At 45.8% G+C, this 16,119-nt stretch overlaps 7 protein-coding genes across 7 annotated transcripts; 5 read left to right on the top strand and 2 right to left on the bottom strand.

Annotated features, from left to right (window-relative positions):
• Positions 1 to 1,351: 1,351 nt before the first annotated feature.
• Positions 1,352 to 2,510, top strand: IL334_001207 (uncharacterized protein; the record flags this gene model as incomplete). Its single annotated transcript, XM_062932965.1, has 4 exons — positions 1,352 to 1,518; positions 1,671 to 2,077; positions 2,179 to 2,268; positions 2,317 to 2,510. The coding sequence occupies 4 exons, from the start codon at positions 1,352 to 1,354 to the stop codon at positions 2,508 to 2,510; spliced, it is 858 nt and encodes a 285-aa protein (XP_062789016.1).
• Positions 2,511 to 2,814: 304 nt separating this feature from the next.
• Positions 2,815 to 3,990, top strand: IL334_001206 (uncharacterized protein; the record flags this gene model as incomplete). The annotated part of the gene is made up of 5 exons (XM_062932964.1): positions 2,815 to 2,991; positions 3,188 to 3,353; positions 3,405 to 3,439; positions 3,488 to 3,616; positions 3,667 to 3,990. 5 exons carry the CDS (start codon positions 2,815 to 2,817, stop codon positions 3,988 to 3,990), a joined length of 831 nt encoding a protein of 276 aa, XP_062789015.1.
• Positions 3,991 to 4,076: 86 nt separating this feature from the next.
• On the bottom strand, positions 4,077 to 5,350 carry IL334_001205 (uncharacterized protein; the record flags this gene model as incomplete). Its single annotated transcript, XM_062932963.1, has 5 exons — positions 4,077 to 4,180; positions 4,241 to 4,370; positions 4,472 to 4,938; positions 5,055 to 5,290; positions 5,334 to 5,350. 5 exons carry the CDS (start codon positions 5,348 to 5,350, stop codon positions 4,077 to 4,079), a joined length of 954 nt encoding a protein of 317 aa, XP_062789014.1.
• Positions 5,351 to 5,623: 273 nt separating this feature from the next.
• On the top strand, positions 5,624 to 6,108 carry IL334_001204 (uncharacterized protein; the record flags this gene model as incomplete). The annotated part of the gene is made up of 3 exons (XM_062932962.1): positions 5,624 to 5,778; positions 5,831 to 5,910; positions 5,957 to 6,108. The coding sequence occupies 3 exons, from the start codon at positions 5,624 to 5,626 to the stop codon at positions 6,106 to 6,108; spliced, it is 387 nt and encodes a 128-aa protein (XP_062789013.1).
• Positions 6,109 to 6,160: 52 nt separating this feature from the next.
• Positions 6,161 to 6,760, top strand: IL334_001203 (uncharacterized protein; the record flags this gene model as incomplete). The annotated part of the gene is made up of 2 exons (XM_062932961.1): positions 6,161 to 6,180; positions 6,223 to 6,760. 2 exons carry the CDS (start codon positions 6,161 to 6,163, stop codon positions 6,758 to 6,760), a joined length of 558 nt encoding a protein of 185 aa, XP_062789012.1.
• An 86-nt stretch (positions 6,761 to 6,846) lies between these two features.
• On the bottom strand, positions 6,847 to 8,082 carry IL334_001202 (uncharacterized protein; the record flags this gene model as incomplete). Its single annotated transcript, XM_062932960.1, has 3 exons — positions 6,847 to 7,296; positions 7,341 to 7,591; positions 7,635 to 8,082. 3 exons carry the CDS (start codon positions 8,080 to 8,082, stop codon positions 6,847 to 6,849), a joined length of 1,149 nt encoding a protein of 382 aa, XP_062789011.1.
• A 366-nt stretch (positions 8,083 to 8,448) lies between these two features.
• Positions 8,449 to 10,349, top strand: IL334_001201 (uncharacterized protein; the record flags this gene model as incomplete). Its single annotated transcript, XM_062932959.1, has 15 exons — positions 8,449 to 8,466; positions 8,523 to 8,558; positions 8,622 to 8,638; positions 8,688 to 8,714; positions 8,774 to 8,879; positions 8,933 to 8,961; positions 9,006 to 9,109; positions 9,165 to 9,346; positions 9,409 to 9,560; positions 9,649 to 9,676; positions 9,723 to 9,814; positions 9,862 to 9,986; positions 10,032 to 10,086; positions 10,137 to 10,157; positions 10,325 to 10,349. 15 exons carry the CDS (start codon positions 8,449 to 8,451, stop codon positions 10,347 to 10,349), a joined length of 1,017 nt encoding a protein of 338 aa, XP_062789010.1.
• Between the last annotated feature and the right edge of the window lie 5,770 nt (positions 10,350 to 16,119).

The raw sequence follows: 16,119 nt of genomic DNA, 5'->3' as shown, positions 1-16,119 counted from the left end.
AATATTAAATTTGGTCATGCTTTTTTAGAAGCAGGTTGATCACCTAGAATTCAGCAAGCTTATCCCGGATTGGCGATGTACCTCGCTATTCCGAGACAGCCTAGACATGATTTCGGTTACGTCAGTGAGTTTCTTCTGTTATGTTTGATGACTGATTGAGTGAAGGCTGAAAAGAGGGTATTAACGTGTACACTTGGGATGGTCAAATCACCAGAACATATCCCTTCCCCGAAGATTGGGGGTGCGCCTTGGTGGGACCACCGCACGTTGAGCAGGAGAAGGAGAGAGATACGGTCAGACAGGAACAGGTGACGCGTAGACTTTCATTGAGCGATCCTGATTGTCGTGGTCTTTTCACTTGACATGGCATGTGTCTGTTGACTACATCGGATATCTGAATGGTACAACTTGTGGATACACTTAAGCGGAGATTTCCGATATCAATAGTCCACATGGTATCTGAATAAACATCCCGAAAACACTTTGTAATCACGTTGTAGTCCATCTTCACCTTCCCTGTTGTTCTCAGTTGGAACATTTCGAGATACCTCTAGTCAGCAGGAATGAGCACCGAGATTCTCCCTCAAGCAAGCGTCCCTGGACCAAGCGTGCATGCGCCGGCTCCCCCGCCGTTTGCATCAACGGGGATTGGACGGATCACGCCGAGATCGGCGTGTGAGCCGTGTAGAACGAGGAAGATTAAGGTGAGTGAGTTGCCAGCTACTGCGCTGACTCGATTAGTGCACTGGAGAGAGACCAGCCTGTGCTAGATGTCAGAAACAAGGGAAGGATTGTGTGTATGCGAATGCGACAACTTCCTGGAGGTGAGTGATGGACCGCTGTCAGAACTGACCATCGCAGCTATATCGCGGCTCTGGAAGACAGGATCAAAGGATTAGAATCGGAAAGAGCAGAGTGGATCAATCAGAGCAGAGCAACAGGAAGCAAACGGCCCGTATCTGCTTCACCGCCCCCACGCGACGGAGACCTGTCCGCTATCATCAATGAAACGCCTCTCCCTCTGCCCCTTCTTGTCTCATTTGATCGTTCCGTTCTACCCTCGCCGCAACACATCCACCAGCTGCTTTCACATTTCTTCCTATACACCAACGCTGCATTTCCTCTATTTCACATACCCACTTTGCAACGCCAAGTCGACGTGGTTTGCTTTACAGATGACCTTGTTAGTCGTACAGATGCCGCTGCTGTACTCTTTGCGCTGGGCATAGGTGCCGCATCTTTGTTTAGAACAAACCCCCTCCACCCAGTATTATCTCACCTCGCTCCGGGCTTCTTCCACCTAGCAATGGGTCTTCTACCCACAGACGTATCCGGCCAGACGAAGCTTCAAATGCAAATTGCCCATCTCCTCTTCGTGTTGTACAAGCCCAGCGCAGGAAACGCTTGGGATCTTGCCGGTTCTGCTTCGCGCACTGCTGTGGGACTAGGACTGCATCATGAGAGTACACATGCGAAACTACCATTGGACGAGGAAATGGGTCGGAGATTATTCTGGATGTGAGTGGAGCAACCCACAGGACGGCGCTGATAGTCAGTGCCTACTCTCTCGACGTCATGATGTGTGTCGTAGTAGGACGCCCACCTGTTATATTGGATGAATGGGTGACAGCGAAAGTGAGTGATGACATTATCACGTAACTTGCTCATAGCCAGCTTCCTTCCATCTACGACGACTCGCTCATCACCGACACGGCTGTGACTCCCGAAGAAGAGCCTTCCCCTCTCAAAGCTGCATCCCTCCAAGTCTACGGTCTCCGGCGGATCCAATGCGAAGTCCTCACTCGACTACACACCTCATCAGCACCTCCGTCAAACATCTGGTATCAGTCCGTTGTCGAAAAACTTGCACAATGGAGGGTTATCTGTCCTGAAGGAGCTGGGTACGCCAACGCGGATTGGTTGACTTTACATTACCATGCAACTCTCACGATGCTCTATCGACCGTCTAGAGCAAATCCGAAGCCCGATCGACCGACAATAACCAAAGCACTTGCCAGCTCACGCGAGGTACTTCGTAGAAGTAAGGACATGTACCGTATCGGAAGAGTTAATTTTAGTAAGTGTCCCAAAAGTGGAACCTCACTGACATCATAGATTGGCTCACCATGCACAACTTGTTCATCCAAGGGGTTACGTATCTCAATTGCCTATGGCAAGACCGTCAAAATGGCTGGAATCTGGTACCTTCCTACGTCGATGCGTTACTCGACATCCACGTCTGCTCGTCGTTGATGGAAGGACTTGCTGGTGAGTGGACCAGATTTACGTGATCACTTTTAGCTAAATTTCCAAAAGCTATCACACCTGGGACATCAGGCATTCGGAACGCGTTTGAGGCTGTTTCGGGGGAAATGATACAGCAGCTTACGTCTGCCAGCATCCCCAAGTCCACTGACCCTCTAGCGATTTTCTTCGTACATCCATTGGGCGAGATGAGCGGTGACGAGTGGGAAAAAACGGTTGGCGTAGCGCTACGGCTTTTGCTTTAAGATCCATTTTCATAATAATTGTAAAAAGGTGGGAATCCGAAAAATTGCCGATCTCAGCTTGCGATCGATGGAGGCTGGCCTAAACGGTTCAAAATAGATTTTAACGTAATCTTCGACGTCACCGGAAACATCTTTTTCAGTTGAAATTCTGAAATTCATGACGTTGATCAGTATGGGGCAGACGTCGACTGCTGCATGCATATATACATATATATATATATATACCGTCGAACGAACGTCTTAAAGACTCTGCATGTGATCACCAATTCGACCCACAAAGACAACACTCGCAAATCCACTCAGAATGCCTAATCAAGCTCTTGATGCCAACCCTCCTACTGGGTCTGTTCAGCATATCACCGTCCGCGGTTCGGACTGGCTTTGGGCCGTCTTTGCCATCATGACGTTCACTGATATCGTTGTCTTCTTTTGGCAATTCACTCTTCCTCGAGGTCAACGAGTGTTCCATCAGCTTGCTATGGTGAGTAAGAATCCACCAATATTATGCTGATAGTCTCAGTTCATTCTCACTACCGCCGCTATCGCCTACTTCTCCATGGCCTCCGATCTTGGTTTCACCTCAATCACTACCGAGTTCGGTCACATGGGTTATGCAGCTGGTACAGCCAGACAGATTTGGGTGAGTTCATCCAGGTTCGACGTCGCTGATATCGCAGTACGTTCGATACATTGATTGGGTGATCACTACTCCATCACTCCTTTTGACATTGGTCCTGGCTTCGGGTCTTCCTCTTTCAGACATTATCGCTCTGTGCTACTTTGACTTAGTTATGATCGTTACCGGTCTTGTCGGAGCTCTCGTAGTAAGCAGCTACAAGTGGGGTGAGTAAATTATCATTTTAGTACCTCGTGCCCATGCTAAGGTTCTCTTAGGCTTTTATGCTTTCGGTTGTGCAGCCTTGTTCTATGTAAGTGGACTGATCATAATGGCTTCATGACCCACTGACCTCGAGCAGATCTGGTGGGTACTCGCAGGACCTGCTCGAAGCAGCGCAGGTGCTCTTGGTCCTGGGTACAAAAGCGCATTCACCAAATCCGCTGCTATCCTCTCTTTCCTCTGGCTTCTTTACCCAATTGCATGGGGTGTGAGTTATTTTCTCCAATGACATAGCGAATAGGCTAACAACTTTCTCAGCTTGCCGATGGTGGAAACGTCATCACCCCCGACTCTGAGATGATCTTCTACGGTGTCCTCGACGTCCTTGCCAAACCAGTGTTTACCATTTTCCACCTCTACAGTCTCTCCAAACTCGACCTCAGCTTGCTTCAACTCTCATCTGGCAAATTCTCCACTTCTGGCGGAGTCTTTGATCGAGAAAAGCACGCCGCCGCTGGTATTCCTGCAACCGTAGGCACCAACAATGCCAGCTCGAAGGGCGGATTCTTTGGTCGACGAGCTCAACGTGAAACTGCTGCGGCCGAACCCCGTATTTCGGGAGCTACTGCCGTTAACGCTTAGACTTCATCCTTCCTAGATCGTAATAGTAACACAATATATTCCTATAATTATCACAATCGCAGATGTAGCAATGTAGCTGGAACGTATCATTCCTCCACCTCTGCCAGCAATGCCTTACCTGTGGCCCCTGCAATAGCATTTCGCACACACAATTCTGCCATTTTGTCCCTGGTGTCGTAGTCTGCCGAGCCTAGGTGAGGAATGATAATGCCTGCGGACTTTCAGCGGGGCAATTTTATTATCTACTCACAGTTGTCCAGATGCAACAGTGGGTGGTCCGGTTTGATATTCGGTTCCCCTGTGAGAACATCTAAACCTGCGCCCCATATCTGCCTTGATTTCAAAGCGTTGTAAAGATCTTCAGAGTTGACGACGGGACCCTAAATCTGTATCAGCTAGCTCAGACAGACAATGAACCTACTCTCGCAACATTAATCAGTACCGAGCTGCTCTTCATTTTGCCAAAGAATTCCTTGTTTACAAGATCCTTTGTCGATGGATTTAGATTGCATAGCACGATCAGAACATCTGCCTCTCTCGCGAGCTCATCTTTTTCCACACGTTTGACTTGTACGCCGTATCTCTTTGAGAATCCAGCATCAATCTCATCTTGGTTATCCCTAGCCCTCGACGAAGTGTACAAGATGCGGGCGGGTTGATCTTTGTTGGTGAAAGCGAGAAGCCTGTCCACCACGGCTTGAGGGATCCGACCAAAGCCGAGGAAGCCAATCGTAAGTCCGGGATGACCGATGGAATGTCCGCAGAGGACGAATGGTGCCCATGGCAATTGTGGCCACTGCGAAACGTTAGCCCGGGCCAGAAGTCTTTCACTCACATCACCCCGTCGAACCAGATCAATACCATATCCAACCTTACGCAAGGTCATGAGTACGAGCATAACGGTGATGTCGGCGACTGTACTATTAGGTCGTTTCATGTCCCTCTCACCTACCAGCATCATTTAGCACCCCAGGAGTATGCCCAATCTTTATGCCCCTCGCGTGAGCTGCTTTCACATTGATATGGTCTGTCATGTCAGCTAAGAAACTATATGATCCACTTACCATAACCAACGCTAAAAGTCGAGATACATTTCAGATTCTGGTTACAGATGTCAATAAGCTCCTCGTCCACTTTATCACTAGGCTGACTGTGCATGATGCACGCAGCCTTCACAGCGGGATCTGCTAGCTGCTTTAAAACCCATTCTCGCGAAGGTTCAGAGTCCTCTGGGTTGATTATTAGCTCATACCCAGAGTTCTCCAGGATTCTCATGGCATGTTCGCCGACATGGCGCGTGCTGTAAATAGTGTCAGCGGTCTCCACGGTACGAGGGAGCTTACACAAGGATTTTAGACATATTTCACACGATATTTCTAGGTCGACCAGGTGATAAAACGTAAGAGAAGATAGAGAGAGATGTTATGCAGTATCTTTTAGATGCGAAACCCGGCCCGATGAAAACCGACTATTAATTCTCTGGAGATCTGCTTACGTAACCTGTCCCTCGTGGCCTCTCACGCGGTTGACAACACATCATCATCATCAAACTTGATGTTTGTTGATCTGTTCCTTCCTTCTCTCTTCTTCTTCTTCTTTGTCATATCTCATATAATCGCTCCATACCGCCAACATGTTTGAATTTCTTATCACCCTCATCCTCGCCACTGCGATCATGGTATCGCTCATGGCCGTTGGTGTAGCCATCACGATGCCATTCCATGGAGCTCTGGTTCGACTGCGGGCTAATTACAATCCACACGCAGTCGGCTTGGACGCTCAAACTCGGTGAGCAAGCTGTGGCCTTCAATTTCAGGCAGAACTGACTGGCAGACTGTAGCGTCGGACCCACTCTCACCACTCTCATTGGAACGCTCAAACGTACCAAACAACTTGAAGGCTGGTGGGGGTTATGGAAAGGTAGTTTCATTTGCTGACTCGTTGCCGCCGCTAACGCTTTCTCCAGGTACCTACCCAACCCTTGCATATACCACTCTCGTCTCGGTTGCATCTATCATATTCGTCGGAGGGTCGTCCACTCGAGGACCGAAGAACACATACAGCGTTCCAGAAGCTGGTGGTATACGGTACGTACCCTCTGAAATGGAAAATCGCTGATCTTGTTAGTATGGGATTATTCACTATCGTTCTCACACTTATCGCTTTGCCCATGACGGTATTGATCAATCGGTTAGTACCCCTTGATCATAAAGCATGCTAAAAAATATTTAGATCGATTATCACTCCATACAAGCTTCCCAACAACCCTGTGACTTCGCTTCGAGTTCTGCTATCCCCCCATGAGCTTTCCAAACCATACATGCTCTACCTTACACCCGGTCTCCTCGCCACCACATTCATCCATTCTCTTTGCGTCACGCTCATCGCAAGAACCATGCGGGTTTTCTTCCTGGGCGCTTCGGCCCCTGAAGATGTCCCTGAGGACATCTCCCCTTGGCGATGGGCGATCTTCATCCTCTGGCAGGCTTTCGCTACCGCTTGGCTCACACCTCTGGAGGTGGTCAGCACCAGATTGTCTGTTCAACCTAATACTGGAGATGCCATTCCTTCCGAAGAAGAACAAGGTCCGCCTGAGGGTGTTTCATTCTGCGGAACCGACGAAGACGTCATTGGCCTTCGACCCACTACTGAGCCCTACAACGGTATGGTCGATTGTGGTCGGAAAGTGATTGAGGAAGAAGGATGGCAGAGCTTGTACCGCGGATTCTGGTGGACGATGCTGAGCAACGTCTTTGGGGCATTTGCTTGATAGTACATATATACAAGAATGCATAAATCATGAACTTTCGTTAAAATAGAGACTATATACAAGCAACAATAATTATGATATACAACTTATCGACGTCCAATAAGCCAACCTACTTCATTCAGAAATCGATGTCGTACTGGTATAAGAGCTTGACGAAATGACTCCTCAAAGAAAGCATTGACAATCGAGGAGGGGTTCGTTGTCGACGATGACCAGTGAGAATCATGCGCTGTGACGGTCCCTATGACACTCGCCGTCAATCTGTCCAGCGTTTCAGCCCAGTGAGACACGGTTGAGTGCGGATACATGCCACCTTGCTGATTGACTTCTGTCAATAAATTACTCAGCCACAACGTCCAAACAGAAAGAACGAGTTTCGCAAGATCGAGCACTGGGTTTGAGCTCGCTGCCGCCGAAGGTACAAGACGCAGCACTGTCTGAAGATGAGTGGTTAGGGGCTCGAGAAAGGTGAAGATGGATTGTGTGTCGATTGGAGATTTTGATGAAGAGGTAAAATAACGGATATAAGTGGAAGCCTGAAGGCCAGATCAGCCATATAATCTGGATGATTGCCACTCACTGTGCGGCAGAATACCTCTACTTCGCTTCGCACACGTTCCCATCGTCTTGATTCAGACACTGCGGAACCTCCACGTAGTCCCAAACTACCGCCAGCGGCTTTGTGAATTGCATCAAAGCTGGCATCGATCTCATTGATGCATGTCCGAACTTCGGGTTGAGGGATCTGAGAAAGAACCGTCTCGGACAGTGAAGGATGAGTTCGAAGCAATTGCAAGAGAATTGGAAGGTGGGCGGAAGCAGGCAGCGTAGCTGATCAGACCGTCAACTCCATGATAAAATTTCTTTCACTTACCCAAAATAATCCCAATATCTATGTCGTTTGTCGAGGGCTGCGCCGCCTCAGATGAACCCAGCCTCGTACGCTTGGCAGGCTTGTGGACTTCAGAGATATCTTGCAAATCCAGACCTGCAGCGGAAAGGTCGACTTTGTATGTTGATCCGCGGAGATGGGACGATGACGAAGCGGGGGAGCTGGGTGAAAGAGGTGGAGACGATGAGGGTGATCTTGATCTACGAGACCTCTTGAGAGATGACAGTGGAGTTCGAGAGGCAAGATCGGATCTGGATATTGGGGACTTGATAGGAGACTGACCAGGCGGAGACCAGTTGACTGAAGATGAGCGTAGAGAAGCACTGGTAGAAGAGGAAGGTATACCAAACCCGAAGGCGAGAGGGGAAGTTCGTGCAGCGAAAGCAAATGGCAGGGACGAAGGCGGTTGCTGCGCGAGAGGGTGCGCCATGATGGGCGAATGCTGGCGATGAGTGGGAAAAAAAGGATGGTAGACCAAGAGAAGAAATAAACTTGGTTGGGAAAAGGAAAGTTGAATGATGCAGGTTGTGATGTTTCTTTTTTGTCGTTAATGTCACATTAGAAAATTGGCCACCCGAGTCATTAGGATAGAATTCCTAATCATTCGTAATCTTTCCTAATCAGCCTGTAATCAACTACAAAATTTTCAAATCTGATTCCGTGTCCTTGTAACGGATCAACAGCATCATGGCATTCAACTTTTCCTCCATTTACAATTTCCAGGACGATCTTCGAGTTCTTAACAATCTTTACTTAACAATTGTATCTCACCCAACGCTTCGAAGGACCATCCAATATGACGACAGCTCAAAAGGTAGCTGCGTTGCTCTAGCCCGTCACGCTAGTTAGCTGACGTCACTTACATCACAGATCAAAGATGTGGAGGAGGAGATGGCGAAGACGCAGGTAAGCACCGTCAAATTGACTGTCTTTCTCGTGGAAGCTTGGAAAGCTGAACTGAATTGATAGAAAAACAAAGCTACCGAGTGAGTGTATGCCTCTTGACAATTTCAAACTAGTTCTGACCTTTTGCAGATATCACCTGGGACAGTTGAAGGGTGAGTGACCTGAGCCTGCCGCTTTTTGCTGACCTGTTTAGCCAAACTCGCCAAGCTTCGTAGAGAGTTGATTGCACCGTCCGGCGGAGGTGGTGGCGGCCCAGGTCTCGGATTCGATGTTGCTAGGACGGGTATAGCAAGTGTAGGCTTTGTGGGATTCCCTAGTGTGGTATGTGAGGCATTATCATCCCACAACGTATTTTTCGCTAAGGCCCATCATAGGGCAAATCCACTTTGATGTCAAAGTTAACGTGAGTTTATTGATATGGGAGAGCCCTTACTCATTCCATACCAGCGGAACTCACTCCGAGGCGGCGTCATATGAATTCACGACTCTTACCACTGTACCGGGAACAATGACTCACAACGGAGCTCGAATACAAGTCTTGGATCTTCCCGGTGAGCACCGTCACTGAGCAGCTCGCGAGCGTGGGGCTAATGCATCCACGAGCAGGTATCATCGAAGGAGCCAAAGATGGCAAAGGTCGAGGTCGTCAAGTAATTGCAGTCGCAAGAACCTGTAACCTTATCTTCATTATCCTGGATGTGTTGAAACCTCTGAACGATCTAGCTATTCTCACAAACGAATTGGAAGGTTTTGGGATCCGGCTGAATAAGAAGCCTCCTGCGATCACGGTGAGAAAGAAGGAGAGCGGAGGAGTGAGTACCCGTCATATTGCCACAAGTTGACCATGTAGGTTGCGATCACCAACACCGTTCCATTGACTAAAATCGATGCCCAAGAAATCAAAGCCGTGCTGTCCGAGTACAAGATGAGCAATGCGGCGGTGTCAATCCATCAACCCGATGCAACCATCGAAGACTTCATCGATGTCGTTGAAGGCAATCGGTAAGCGGAATAGCAAATATATTTATGCTGATATTCCAAGTGTCTATGTACCGGCCATCTTCGTGCTCAACAAGATTGACGCAATCAGTATCGAGGAACTCGATCTTCTTTATAAGGTGAGTCAAGCCGATGAAGATGTCTAACTTACTGCCGCTTTTCAAGATTCCCGACTCTGTACCCATTTCCTCTCAACTTTGGCTGAACATTGATGAGCTCCTTGTGGTCATGTGGGAAAAACTAAACCTAGTCCGAGTGTGAGTGTAGTATGGTCCACCCATTTCGCTTACTGCCGGCGTCACAGATACACAAAGCCTCGTGGACAACAACCAGATTACTCATCGCCTGTCGTCTTGCGACGTGGTCGATGTACTGTCGAAGATTTTTGTAACGCCATTCACAAGGAAATCGTCAAACAGTTCCGAACGGGTGAGTAAATCTGCAATTTGTCACATGCTCATTCGCTTTTCTTAGCCATGGTGTGGGGTACCTCAGCGAAGCACTCTCGTGGGCAAAAAGTGGGATTAGAGTGAGTTGAGTTCTGTCCTCCTTCCTACCACAGCTAATTTTTCCTTGTAGGCACGTGCTTGAAGACGAAGAGTATGTATTGTTACTCACATTTTAAGACGTTGCGCTGACCTAGACAACTACCGACCTCTTCCATCGCCCTGACAACTCAAATCACGTGACAATACTGTTATGTCCCATTCGACTGCGCCATCCTTTTCTTAAACCTTTCTTACGGCCACACCATTGCCGTGTTACAGTATCATATGTATATTCAAGAAATAGACTATCCTACGCATGTATTTGACCGGCTTCATGACAAACAGTTTGTTCCTTCGCGCGTTTCATATGGGCGTCACTGAGATAGGTATGGCCGGCGCATTTTCTCTTGACATACGAATGTAATGTGATAACTGGTAAGACTTGTTCAAATTCACCAATGTGTCAGGTCAGTCAATGTTCTCAAATGGTCCGAAGCAGACCAACGAACATTCAGCAATGAGGCTTGTTCCAGCGGATATATCTCCAACTCCTCTTTTGTCAGCAAAACGTTAATCGTTCCTTTTCGTCTCCCAAACTACACACTCCTCCTCTAGAGAGAGCTCATATGCAGATATCGGTGTTCTTGTTGCCCTCAGATCGAACGGGGCTCACAATCCCCACCAGCCAGTTGTGATCAACCAAATCGAAATCACAAGGTTACGGGTTGCATCAAATATGAAGTTTGACGTTAAAGTTCATCTATGTGTGGCTTCAGATGGTGACGGTCAAAGACATAACTATCTCGATCGACGATGAATCAGCCGAGGATGTAAAATGCCGGACCTGAGTTATGACACCTCATTGCAATGTGAATTTATCTATTGAGAGGTTTAACAGAGCCAATTCTGGACTGCGCAGCATTAGTCGTTTGTGGGGTGGTGTCACGATCTGACCTGTACCGCTACACTATCTCCAGGTCATACTATGACATCATTACTGTATGAAGCTATCGTACCGAGATGGTACCATAGTGCCAGGTTGGAGCCAGAGTACCAATCCTAGTCAAGACAAGAATCATAGGACCGACTGTCATGATGGCTACGCCGGCATAACAATATTATCATTACGTAACCCAAGATATACTCCCGCTCTCAAGATATACTTCCGCCCTCAACGATATCGTCAAGTAGATATAGAAAGGATAGTAGTATAAGGTAAAAGGTATTAAGGACAAGGATATCGTTGGTTCAACTTCTACTCTTATTGAGTACCATGGATAATATATATATACAACTATACATCTCGTATTCTTAGTCTTCTCCCTATGAATTCTCAATTGTTGTCTCTCCCTATACCTTGACGATATCTCATCGGATTCCGGTCTCTCCTAGAAGCTACAACGTCTATTGTCCCTTCTGAAGTCTATCCCTAGCTGAGTACTACTTTAGCTCTATTCCTACCGATCTCGTTGTATCCCTCAACGATATCGCCATCAACGAACGCTATACCAATACCCTTGGCTATACCGTTCTCCCCTTGCCTATTTGGCTCTCCGTTATACGATTCGGGCATCCTGGCTGGAGCCGACGTTGATCATCGTGACACCGACCTTGCACAGCTGTACCGACATTGCACAGTATTAGAACCATAGCACCAAGAAGAGAAGAGCTATAAAGAAACCAATTATATACTGGTCCCAGAGTCTGCCCATAGCTGTACAATACTTCCAGACTTGTTCCACTGCACCAGTCTGGTACCACTGTACCACTTTGGCTCCACCCCTTTTGAAAAAGTATATAAAGCAGCTATTTTATACATCCTGTATCTCTCTTCTTCTCATCAATGTATTATCATAAGTTACTTGATAGCTACACTCATCTTATCATTGTCCAACTACTAGTAGACATCATAACTTCTTCTATCTTTATAGTCCACTTTACTATAGGTCTAGTCACTCTCATAGTACGATTGTAACAGGTGGGAAGCTCGACATAGGTCCAGTCGCAGCAACCCGTGGTGACAGATTAGCTGCTAAGGGATATTCAAGGTGAGAGTTCCACTCTGAAGTGTTGTCTCTGATTTTACCTTTTTGATCTCATCTCATTGAGTTCTGGGTCTCCCACAGAAGCTTATCTGTCACGCAACGGGCTATTGCTGTCCAAAGGGAAGGACGCGTGTCTCTGGCTTGTCAGAATACCAGGGCAAGGAAGGTGTAGACTGGATACTATTAGAACAAGAATGGGACTGTGACCTATGAGGGTAGTTGAGGCTATGACTCAACTGTGTGACTTGTTGACTGTAGTGAGATTTACCCAACCAGATCCATAGCTGGGGAAAAGTATAATACATAGCCATGGAAATGGGGACTATTTATACCTTGCAAATCCAGAATTTCCCTTATTCTGCGGATCCCAGTAGGATCTTAAGGTGGAATCTTACGGTTGAATAAGAAGTCTTACGGAGAGATCTTTACGGAGATAGGTTATGATGGCTATGCCGACATAACAATATTACCTTTACGTATCTCAAGACGCTCTCAAGATATACTTTACTTCCGCTCTCAGTGATATTGTCAAGTAGATATAGAAAAATATTAGAATAAGGTAAAAAAAAGGTAGGGATGTTGTTGGTTCAACTTGTACTTTTATTCAGTACCATGGATATATATATATATACAAACAAACATCTTATATTCCTGATGTCCTCCCTATGAATTCTCAATTGTGGTCTCTTCCTATACCTTGACAATATCTCATTGGATTTTGGTCTCCTAAAAGCTACAGTCCCTTCAAAAGTTTATCTCTAGCTGAGTACCATTTTGGCTCTATTCCTTTCAAAGATTGTTGTGCCCCAGCAATATCGTGCACTGCTGAACAATAGAGCAATACCCTTGCCTATACCGTTCTTCCCTGTGCCTATTTGGCTTCCTCCTTGGGCATCCTGGCTGGAGCCAACGTTGATCGTCGTGCCAAGATATCATGTGATCTGAACTTTAGTTTCTGGTTACATAATCTAGACTTGACACTTATAATCTGTGACATGTACCAATCATACTTTGTCACATGCATATGTATCCAATCAACAGCATATCAGGCTTCATTGTATCAAAGGCCTGATCAGTCATCTTGTACATGGGTTGATTTGTATGGCCATTACGTCTTCAAATGCAAATTGATTGATTTCAGGTCGATCAGATACAGATTAAGGCTGGACTGGTTTTTCCAGGTATACTTGGGGCGTAAGACTGCCCTTCTTAGTCAGATGATGCTGAGAGGTGTAAAGTCGGTTTTTTTGGCAACATGTGACATACAATCTTCCCAACACATAGCAAAGTGGCAAAATCACATTTCGCAGCTGCATAGTTTTGCATTCTTTGGCCGCGTATTGACACATGTCTAATTCTGCTTGTGTCAATTCTGGATTTCGCCGAACAGAATAGCTTTGCTGATCTGGCTATCATAACTTACGCGAAATTGGTGTGACGTACCTTCATCTCAATGCTTTGTTGATTTGTATGGATTTTTGTGGCAACTGAACAAAGTGCAGGCCGGACGATTAGTAACACTAATCGAAGCTGAGTTTAGCTAAGTGACTTGTTGAATTATTGAAGGTATTCATTCAGCGAGATGCCGAGATCCATAAATTGAAAATGTACAAAACTTGTGCATGGAATCAACTACTACCTGTCAGGGACCTATCACAACCAACGAAGCTTGTCATAAACTTCAACACAATATTTGGGAATTTCGTGAGATGAGATGAATAATATCAATATGTTGGTAAGATAACTTAGGTAGGTGATGGTAAGTACAGATTTACCTTATAAAAGTACAATGCGGAGCCAAGCGCAGTCTTCCAGTCCACATCGAATATTCTGACCTGACAGTCAGTGCTGTTCAAATACTGATTAAAAAGCATTATTATCAAGCAGAGAGAGAAACGAAAGAATAACATAATGCTGGTTCAGATATAAAACGGGCCTGGAAGCATTTGTTAGGGGCCTATGCTGAGCAACAAGGCTTGTCTTAACCTGAGACCTTATATCTGGCGTTTTTACAGGAAATCCGTAGATGAGGTGGAATGATATCAATACCAGAGGTATTTTGCGAGACAGCTAAGGTATATGCTGTTAGGTATAGTTCTATCTCATAAAAGCATATAGGTATTGACTGCAATCAAAAATCGCTAAGGAAGAAGTTTCACACAGGTTTACTATATTCTACCTGTCACGATGATCATCGTCGGCTCCAGCCAGGATGCCCGAATCGTATAACGGAGAGCCAAATAGGCAAGGGAAGAACGGTATAGCCAAGGGTATTGGTATAGCGTTCGTTGATGGTGATATCGTTGAGGGATACAACGAGATTGGCCGGAATGGAGCTAAAGTAGTACTCAGCTAGGGATAGACTTCAGAAGGGACAATAGACGTTGTAGCTTCTAGGAGAGACCGGAATCCGATGAGATATCGTCAAGGTATAGGGAGAGACAACAATTGAGAATTCATAGGGAGAAGACTAAGAATACAAGATGTATAGTTGTATATATATATATCCATGGTAGTCAATAAGAGTAGAAGTTGAACCAACGATATCCTTATCCTTAATACCTTTACCTTATTCTATTATCCTTTCTATATCTACTAGACGATATTGTTGAGGGCGGAAGTATATCTTGAGAGCGGGAGTATATCTTGGGTTACGTAATGATAATACTGTTATGCCGGCATAGCCATCATGACACTACCACTAGTGTCTAACCCGAATTTGATACAGCTCCATCGTCTCAATTATTGTTCAGCTTTTTTTACTTATGTCCATAGGTACTTGACTGTCATATCCAGTAGGAGTGGCTTGAATTGTTTATGTATGTTTCTGACCCCCCAACCTAGTTCCGGTATCTGAATATAAGAAGAATCGCCATCTTGCTGTTCGACGATTTCAGGTTATTTCTCCATAAGATATACAGCCTCGTTGTCAGTCAGTGTCCGCTATCATCCGATTCCTATCCCTTCAGCTGATACAGGAAGCTTTGTGAGAGTATATGAGTGGCGTAACGAAGAATAATGTAGAAAGAGAAAGATAGGTGTAACTGTATTTGTTCTTTCAGCCAAACGTGCGTATAGGTATGGCAAAAGATCAAAAAAAAAGTCTACGTAATTCAAACTGTGAATAAAGTATTGAAAAGGTAGTCGAGGTTTTGCATCAACGTCTGAATTGTGGTGCATCTCGTTTCATAATTGAATTTGCGGACATGGCTTTGGTAAAGATAGGGTGGCAAAGTTAGGTCATCAAAGTGAGCTGATTGGAGGCTTTAAGTGGTGGCACAAGGTTGATGATACAAACCCAAGGAGGATGCATACATGTGTGCACGAATCCACAGAAGTATCAACCAGTATATAATGCGTAGATTTGATGGTTTGTTGTGAAGTGGTATTTCCTGACGGTTTACTACGTGTGACAGAATGATATTGGCTCAAATACCGGAACCTGACCATCCAAACATTGTAATTAGAATCTATATATGAACTAGTTGAGTGGCCACCAATAGATGAGGTAGAATCAACGTCAGCTACTAAGTAAGCCAGCCAAATCGTGTGGTCTGAATAAGGGACAACAGAAATTATAGCTTTCAGGAGAGACCGCAATCTGATGACCCGTGATTAAAAAGGTATAGGCAGAAGACAACACTTTCGCAGGGAGAAGACTACATATATAGATGTATAGTCGTATATGAATGATACCCATGGTACTCAATAAGAGGAGAAGTTAATTCAACAATATCCTTGTTCCTATATAACCCTTTACCTTATTTTACTATCCAAAAATGTACATCTGTCACAAGGATCAACGTCGACTTCGGTCAGGATGCCCGAATTGTATAAGAGGAAGCCAAATAGGCACAGGGAAGAGCGGAATAGGCACGGGTATTGCTATAACGTTCAGCGGTGAACAATATCGCTGGGGCACAGGTAGATCAAAAGGAATAGAGCTAAAGTAGTACTCAGCTCTGGACAGATTTCAGACGGGGGCAATAGGCATTGGGAAAGACCAAAATCCAATGAGATATTGTCAAG

This window comes from Kwoniella shivajii, chromosome 1 (assembly GCF_035658355.1).
Source record: "Kwoniella shivajii chromosome 1, complete sequence".
Classification (NCBI taxonomy): domain Eukaryota; kingdom Fungi; phylum Basidiomycota; class Tremellomycetes; order Tremellales; family Cryptococcaceae; genus Kwoniella; species Kwoniella shivajii.
This window is presented reverse-complemented; position numbering and strand designations above follow the sequence as displayed.